This window comes from Gavia stellata, chromosome 29 (genome assembly GCF_030936135.1).
Source record: "Gavia stellata isolate bGavSte3 chromosome 29, bGavSte3.hap2, whole genome shotgun sequence".
In the NCBI taxonomy this organism is placed as follows: domain Eukaryota; kingdom Metazoa; phylum Chordata; class Aves; order Gaviiformes; family Gaviidae; genus Gavia; species Gavia stellata.
Window position 1 is genome coordinate 5248261 of NC_082622.1, and position 8105 is coordinate 5256365.

At 58.2% G+C, this 8105-nt stretch overlaps 1 protein-coding gene, 1 long non-coding RNA gene and 4 other non-coding genes across 6 annotated transcripts; all 6 read right to left on the reverse strand.

Annotated features, from left to right (window-relative positions):
• Positions 1-116: 116 nt before the first annotated feature.
• RAB42 (RAB42, member RAS oncogene family) lies at positions 117-1546 on the reverse strand. Its single transcript, XM_059830919.1, has 2 exons — positions 1287-1546; positions 117-531 (listed from the first exon to the last, which is right to left on the reverse strand). The coding sequence occupies exons 1-2, from the start codon at positions 1544-1546 to the stop codon at positions 117-119; spliced, it is 675 nt and encodes a 224-aa protein (XP_059686902.1).
• A 1168-nt stretch (positions 1547-2714) lies between these two features.
• LOC132319629 (uncharacterized) lies at positions 2715-4855 on the reverse strand. Its single transcript, XR_009484519.1, has 4 exons — positions 4697-4855; positions 3954-4012; positions 3470-3583; positions 2715-3022 (listed from the first exon to the last, which is right to left on the reverse strand). It is a non-coding gene; the product is annotated as an uncharacterized LOC132319629 (long non-coding RNA).
• Positions 3160-3230, reverse strand: LOC132319679 (small nucleolar RNA SNORD99). Its single transcript, XR_009484533.1, has one exon. It is a non-coding gene; the product is annotated as a small nucleolar RNA SNORD99 (small nucleolar RNA).
• LOC132319673 (small nucleolar RNA SNORA61) lies at positions 3799-3916 on the reverse strand. Its single transcript, XR_009484527.1, has one exon. It is a non-coding gene; the product is annotated as a small nucleolar RNA SNORA61 (small nucleolar RNA).
• Positions 4137-4267, reverse strand: LOC132319672 (small nucleolar RNA SNORA44). Its single transcript, XR_009484526.1, has one exon. It is a non-coding gene; the product is annotated as a small nucleolar RNA SNORA44 (small nucleolar RNA).
• A 153-nt stretch (positions 4856-5008) lies between the features above and the next one.
• LOC132319683 (small nucleolar RNA SNORA16B/SNORA16A family) lies at positions 5009-5147 on the reverse strand. The gene has a single exon (XR_009484537.1). It is a non-coding gene; the product is annotated as a small nucleolar RNA SNORA16B/SNORA16A family (small nucleolar RNA).
• Between the last annotated feature and the right edge of the window lie 2958 nt (positions 5148-8105).

Below are 8105 nucleotides of genomic sequence, written 5' to 3' on the forward strand. Positions count from 1 at the left end.
GCCCGGGTGGGGACGCAGCCCCGCGCATCGCCCAAGGGCAGGGAGCTGCAGGGTGCTGGGTGGAGAGAGAGAGACATCCCCATGGGTGGAGGGTCCCGTGTCCCCCACCATCCCTGTCAGCACTGGCAGCGCTCCCGGGGCTCCCCCCGTGCCAGGGGCCGGCGGTGGGTCCGGCTGGGGATGAGCCTGATGCCGCCACAGCCCCGGTGAGGGGCGAGGGCCCCCCGTCCCAGCGCCCGCTGGATGCCCCCCGCCAGCGTCTGGAAGGCCAACTCCACGTTGAGGTTGCTGCGGGCCGAGGTCTCCACGAAGGCCATGCCCAGGGTGGCGGCCAGGTGCCCGGCTTCCTCCGCCGACACGGCTCGCTCGGCCGCCAGGTCGCACTTGTGTCCCACCAGGACAAAGGCGGGGGGCCGGTCCCCGGCGGCTTCGCGGTACCACTCTGGGACGTGCTCGAAGGACGCCCGGTTGGTGAGGTCGAAGACCAGCAGCACCCCCGCCGCGCTCCGGTAGAAGGACCTGGTGATGGACCTGGGCGCAGCGGGTGGGGGGGGGGTCAGGAGGCACCCCAGCACCCACCAGCCCCTGCACCCACTTCCCCGGGACAGGGACTTTTTGGGTCCCAGCTGGGACCTTGGGAGCAGGAAGGGGAGACCTGCCTGGACCATCTGCACCCTAATTTTCTGTTCAGCATCCCACCCCCAAACTGGGGGGCTCCAGAGGAGACCTGTGGGGTTTTGCAGGGGCTCGGGGGGTCCTTCCATCCAGCCTCTCCCCCCAGCCCAGGGTGCAGTAGGGATGTGGCAGCACCCATGGGTGGGTGCCGATGAGGCCAAGCACTGGACAGAAACGGGGCACCCCCAGACCAACCCTGGGGCCCCCAACAGGCTCCCAGGGATGGGGGCAGCACAGGACCCCTCCCTCCAGCCACAGCACCCGGCTCTTTAGCCTGGTTTGAGCCTCTTTCATGCTCCCAGGATCTCCTGGCTCCAGCCTGATGTGATCAGGAAGGAAATCCCCCAGCCCACCGGCACCCCAGGACCAGCACCCAGCCCTGCTCCCTTGGCCGCCCCCCAAAACCAGCTCCGGCTTCGCTGCAAGCTCAGCCCAAGGTTGCAACGGCCCCTAAAGCGTCACCGTCTCAGTGAGCCATCGCTGCCTGTCCCTGCACGCCTGGCCGGGGACTTTACACCCACCCTGGCGTGGGGGGGTGAGTCAGCCGGGTGCTGGGGTCCCACACGGGTGCTGGGGTCCCAACAGCGGCTGTGTCCCCGTCTCCAGCTCACCTGAACCTCTCCTGGCCGGCCGTGTCCCAGAGCTGCAGTTTGGCCTTGCCGGCGGGCGGCAATGGGACGGTGCGGCTGTAGAACTCCACTCCCACGGTGGGGCAGGGGGTGGCCGTCCCCGCACCCCCCCTGCCCGACCCCTCCGCGAAGCAGCGCAGCAGTGACGACTTCCCCACCGCCGCGTCCCCCAGCACGATGACACGAAACTGGTAGTGTCCCTCGGGGTCGGGGTCCTGGGGGGGACCCGTTACCGTCCCCATGCCGGCGGCTGTGCCCGGCGAGGCCAGATTCACCAGCCCCAGGCCAGGCGGATCCTGACCCCACGGGGCTTTGCTGTGCTGGCAGGGCTGGGGACAGGTCTCCACCCTTGTCCCCACCCCACAGCGCCTTCCCTGGGGACAGCTATGGCCTCACACCCACTCAGGCAGACAAACAAACCATCCTGGGGAGGAGGGAGAAGCCACCGGCTCCGTCCTCCTCCTCCTGTCCCCAGGACCTTGTGTTTGGCGTTGTCACATGCCAGCTCTGTCCCGCTGCCTGGGTTTGGTGACAAAGACAGGGACAACCAGGCCACAGGTGTCCAAACACGCTGCTGCAGAGGGGCTGGTGCCTCCGAGGAAGCCAAAATCCTGGGAGAGCTGGGAGAGAGGAGCTCCATGGGAAAAGGGCCTCTCAAGTCCCCATGGGGAGAAGGGAAAAAGGGTCCACGTCCCCTGGACAAAGGTGCTCTCTGAAAACAGCCCCGGTCACCCGCAGTGGCGCAGGGACGTCACCGTCACCCAGCCCTCTCCCTCCTGACGCCTGTGTTATTCCTGACAGGGAATGAGACCCCCCGTGAGTGCTCTGGGGCCGGTTTCACCCCCCGTTTGTTCTCTATGGTGAGAAAACGGGTGACTCGAGTCTCCAGGGCTCTGGCAGAGGATGCTGGCTACATCGTGAGGCACTGCCTTTGTCTGGGCAGGAGCCGCTCCGTGCACCTCTGTGACTTCCCAGGCGGCTTTCCTACACTGCACCAGCTCCAGAGGAAGGGAAAGCGGAAAACCAGCTCCTGGTCAAGGCAGCTCTGGTACGCAAAGGGCTTTCGTATCAGCTCCTGCGGGTGACAACTCCCGTTACAAGGAGCACTAACTTGCACAGGAAAAAAAAGTGAGAGACACCCATTTCCAGGAGAAAATGGTACATCGAAGAGCACGTCCCAGCCACGCAGCAGTTGCCTGGAGATCCAGCCCAGCGGCACAGCCACGGGAGAACCGAAAGAACCTCACCCTGCAGGATCTGTAACCTCAGGTGGAAAAAGTCACTCATATTTCATACCTTAAGTCTCACCCACAGTACCCGGCAGGACACAGTGCTCCTCAGCCCTGGGCACAGGCAGTCAGGCATCACCCCAGACCAGCGCGCCCCAAACACAAGCACAGGAGGCACAGCAAGAGTTTCAAGTGATTGTGTTTATTCACCCTCAAAATGTTTTATGTCCAGACCCTCCCCCAAGCTCTTCTCCTGAGAAAACTCCAAGGAAGTGACCGCTCTTCCATGCAGAATGTTTAAACGGGAGCTTGAGCAGCACCCGGAGCCAAAGAAGTTCCCTCTCCCCGTGGTGAGTGGAGCACAGGAGCAGCTCTTCCCACCTGGGGGAGCTCCCGCTTCCAGAGAGGGCTGGAAAAGAATTAAGTCTTGCACTGCAGCACTGAAACCCTCAGGGACCGGCTCAGCTCAGCTCCATGCTCCACTTAGACCTAAAGAGGAATAAAAATAATCCAGCCTGAATGAAGAGCGGTTTGACTCGGCATTGCTTCAGATCTCACCTGCGTTAAGAAAGGAATTCCCTGGTGTTCCCTCTCCCCGCACCGTGCGGTGATTTCAGCTAGCTCACGCCTGGCCTCAGCCCCATATCCGCAGGATTCATCCAACAGTCTCCAAAAGGAGGAGTCATCACGGACCAGGCTGTGCTCAGAGGGCCGGTGTGGCACGACTGATCTCACTGACACTCTGCCCTCCAGGTAACAGCCCGCCCAGTTAAAAACCTTACTAATGAAGTCGATCATTCCCACCTGCGAAGCCCAGATTAAGGACTGGCCACTTCCAGCACAGGCACAGTCAGCTTGAACTGCCCTTTGTCCTCCAGATCCCACTCCTGAACGCACCAAACACCTGGCAATTACCCATGAAGGACACTCACGTACGTGTTCCACACCACAGCTTCCCCACGATTTAGGCCCTACGGAAAGCAAACCGAACCCCTTCACGGCGCACAGGGGCTCAGAAGATCTTGGCCTTTTCCATTAAGCGAGTAATTCCTGAAAAAAACAGAGCCACAGGAAGTCAATGGGCCGCTGTGCACTAGGAATCAATGCGTCAGATCCGGCCCAAGCAAACCCCAGCCTGCAAATCTTCAGGGCACCTCTGCCCTCTACGCCCACCACATTTATCCATTTCTCTTGACCAGGGGGTTTCACTCCCATCCCAGCCTTCCCGAAGGAGCAAGGGCAACACAGACTGTCTTCCAACTGGCCCCTCTCAGAGCAGGGCTGCACCAGCAAAGAGGCCAAGACCAGTTTGAATTTTATTTTTCCTCCTTTTTCGACCACAAGATCGGTATTCAGATCTGATGGGAAAGGGATCTGGAGGGACAGGCTACAGAGCTCTGACGAGGGCGTGTGTTCTCACCTCGGGTCTATCCAGCGGGCAGGCCATCGGCTGAGGGCGCTCCTAAACATCAAGCAACCCTGGAAGACATCGCAACACCCCCAATGTCAGCAACAGGCTGCAGACTCACGAATGCACGTCACTGACACACCTCACCCAGAAACCACCCGCACCTTGCGAGAAGAAACACCCCAATTCCTGAAAATATATAGGAGGGGCGAGTGACAGCAACAGGCAGAAGAGGCCCAGCAGTCAAAGACCTTCCCGTTGCTCTGGCATGTTGTTGGAGACCTGTAGCTATTGCACGGAGCCACAGCTCTTGGATAAACATGCAGAGTCACCACTGAGCCCGCCTGGCAAAGCCTGCTACAGCTCCAGCGTGGCAGATGGAGCAAAAGCAGAGTGATTGACTGGCTTTGGATCAGATCTGAGTCCCAGTTCTGCCACTAGCCAGGCCCAGTGACATTGGGAAGTCCCCTTATCCCACCCATACACCATCTCCACAGAGCAAGAAACAAGGGGATTCTGCAGTTCTTAATGACTGGAGAGATACTTCTAACGGGCTGTGCCAGTGGGAAATCCTCGTCTGCAGGGCCCAAGCACGAGCGCTGCAGAGGATCCACAGCATCAGGAACGAGGACCACGCCAGCAGTATCTGCTAGCAGACGGCCAGGAAATACCGCTGCTCCAGCCAAGGGAGACCGTGAAGGCAACCAAATTCCCAGCGTAAGGGGAGACTCCAGAGCCCGAATCACGCATCTCACCTGCCCAACGTTGCCGAGCCGAGGCAGTCACCAGCCATCCCGCGCACCAGGACCACCTGCCATGCCAGGATGCTGTTGGGGAAGAATAGAGTCTTGAGCTTCAGGTAGACGACAGAAAAAGCATCTTAAAACAACAGAAAAACTGTGATACCCACCACCTCCCACCTCATGGCGCACCAATCCGGGCCCCAGCAGCAGGTATTTGGGGATGGCACCCCCGGCCACCACCTGCCCCCCCCCCAGCCAGGGCTCAGCTCCCACAAGCGGCCAGCGATGCCCAGCCCCTCGGCAACCCCCCCAGCCCCTCCCGGGCCATGTATTTTCCCGAAATGTTGCCGGACAGTTACTCAAACTGCGCGGCGACCGTCGAGGAAAAACCCATCGCTCTCGGCTCCTTTTTGACTGCATCTGCCACATCACCGAGACAGACACAGCTTCGATAGGGCCGGGCAAGTCTGCAGGGCTCCTCCGCCCAGCAGCCGCCTCTCCCTGGGTGGTTTTTTACTTTAGCCCGCTGCGGAGGCCCCTCACTCACTCACTCACCCACGACGGCACCGGCATCTTCCCCGCACGCCGGGCCCGGCCTGGGCGGGAGGGAGGGAGCAAGGCCCTCCCGCGGCCGCGCTGCCCTTCACCGCCCATCGGAGCGCCTCGAAACGCCAACGCCCGAGCACGGAGCCCGCGGGGCGTCGACGTGGCGGGGCCGAGCGACGGGAGAGCCCCGGAGGAGGGCGGATGGCGGCGGATCGTCCCCGCGCCGCAGCTCACCGACCCCTCCACAGCCGCCATCACAGAGAAAGGCGGAAAGGAGCGCGCGGTGGCCTTTTATAGGGAGGCAGCGCGGGCGCTGATTGGCTGTTGGGGCCGGGCCCTCCCGCAGAGCCTTCTGGGAGTTGTAGTTCGCGCCGCCTACAACTCCCTGCAACTCCCCCCCATCCCTCCACGCCACCCCACGCCAATCCCCACGGGACAAACGTGTCCCCTCCTCCGACAGCAGCAGGGGAAATCCCCCCCAAGCAGCAAGACCACGATCTGCAACCCCCCCACTTGCACTGGGGGGTGAGCTGCGCTCCCCCACCAAAACAAACCTCCAAAACGGACCTCTCGTCTATGAGGCACAAAGACAATTTCTCTCCTCTGCCCCGCAAGGTGCGTGTCTGGGGTTGCTCTTCGAAAAGGTGAAGGCAGCAGACATGTTCTTCCTACTCCTTCCTCCCTTTCGGAAGGAGGTTGTGTGTGGGGGAACAGCCCACCCTCGGGGAACGGGAGGAAAGTTTCTTGGAAACAGAAGTCTATCTGCCAAAACACCACCTCCGTCAGGTTCCTGGCTCGTGACCCATCATCAGTGGAAAGGATTTAAAACGAGAGCACCTGCCAGCTGGTTGGAAGGGGCTGCTGAAATTTCTGCAGGTCCCAACGCTGAAGCCACAGCCACCGTGAGGGATCAGGTAGAAAAGCTGGATCTTAAACGCCGAGCCTGCTTCCTGCCCCTGAGCCCTGGAGACAATGCAGAAAGGATGAGGGAGAGCAATAGTTGGATTTTAATCTGTTCTGAGCAAAATTCACGGAAGAAAAAAATCACTGTGCTCAGGAATCGCCCTTTCAAGCTGGTAACCCCACCGCAAACATGCCAGATGACCAATAAAATAAGCCCAGCACCCATTCAAAGCAGATGTAAGTCTGGAAGTGAACCCCAAACCTTGCGTGACCAAGCTCTTCTAAAAAAAGCCCTTGCCAAAGCCGGCAGGGACAGGTTACAAGCAGCTGATCCTGTCCTCCACCTCTTCCATGCATCTTGCAGCTGCTCTGCCAAGTCACGAGGCATTCCCTGGGCAGCCCAGATTCTCCTTGGCACAGCGACTCGCGCAAAGCAAACCTAGAAACCTCCTTGTCAAATCCTAGGGCAGGACAGAAACTGGGAGCTCAGGGTAGCAAAAACAACCCACCCCAAAAATTCAGACAACCTTGGTAAACATCAAGTGTTTGGGAAGAGAATCTTCCAAACGCTCAACGGGGAGGATCCCCAAAGAGCAATACCAAAACCCAACTGAGGTCAGCAGACCTCAGCCCATCACGAGAAGATGGATGGAGAGAAGATGGAGCAGAGAAAATCCCGCTGCGTCTCTGCGGTGCTCAACCACAAGGTCAGCGAAGCCCTGATGAAACCTCCTGGTGTGGCTGGGAGCCTCACATCAGTCTCCTCCGCAGCACAGGACGGGGAGCAAACGCTGGAAGAGGCTGCAATTCCCACCGCTGGACAGGTGGGAGCAGACAACCCGCAGAGAAGTGCTCTGTGAAAAACTAACAGTAAGGAAAAGCAAGTATGAATTAGCGATCCAGATGCGTTGCTGTGCCTGCGGCTCCTCCGGGATCCTGTGTGCTGAGGGGATAAGACAAGCCCCGGCCACATACAGCTCTCAATCTATATCGCCTGAACGGCGTTATCGACCATTCCTTCGACCCCGGAATTCTTACAACAGAAGCAGCATGATATAACGTGAGAAAAACGGAGCGTGTACCAACCAGTACCCCCAAAACCCTTCTCACAAAACTGACTGCACTTGGTAAAACCATTTTGACTGGGGGTAACTGCTAAGGAAGAAAAACATAGTAACTTGAAAAATAAAAAGGAGATATTTTCTGAAGAAATTCTCTAACCAGCCAAAAAGGTAAAGCAAGCTTTGTCAGAGTGACATTTTCTGAAATAGCTCTATCAGTTTCTAAATGTAGCTATTGCATTCAAAATTCATACCCTATCCTGACATTGAATTAATTTCATGTCTAAGCAAATCCCAAGTTAAATCCAGAAACTGGTGTATCCAGTATGCTTTACAAGATACACTGGGAGACAGCAAGGCTGGAAGGTAAAAATTCCTCTCAGATCTTGTTTAGCAGAAGCTGGGGATTAGCAAGCCAGTAATGAGAAACCGAGTACGCAAAGATCAGAGTCGAACACCTCTGTTCCTCAAAAGGGATTCAGAGAAATACCTAAGGGTGTTCGGTACTTCTTGGCATGCGGGATATGAACCTGTCTCCTGAAAACAGTCCAAGTAACAGGAATTTTCTCTAGTCAGACACACACGGAAAACATCATGCCCGGTCCCCGTCAGATCCCACAACCCATACACGGGGCGGCGCTAGTACAGATCCACATTTGCTAAAGAAATGGTTTCAGACTCCTCATCCCATTGGAAGCAGAGCAGAATTTCTCACAGGCCACCCCCGATGCTTACTGTCAAGCTTTTAATTAAACAGACGTTAATGGCAACAGGGCACCCCCCAGCCTTGCAGCTTACGCTTTGGAAATCACCACTTCGTGCCCAACAGGAGTAACACCCACGTCTTTCCAGCTCTGCAGTTGGCTAAACATTTCTCAGTCTCTGTAACTCAAACGGTAATCCGACAGTCC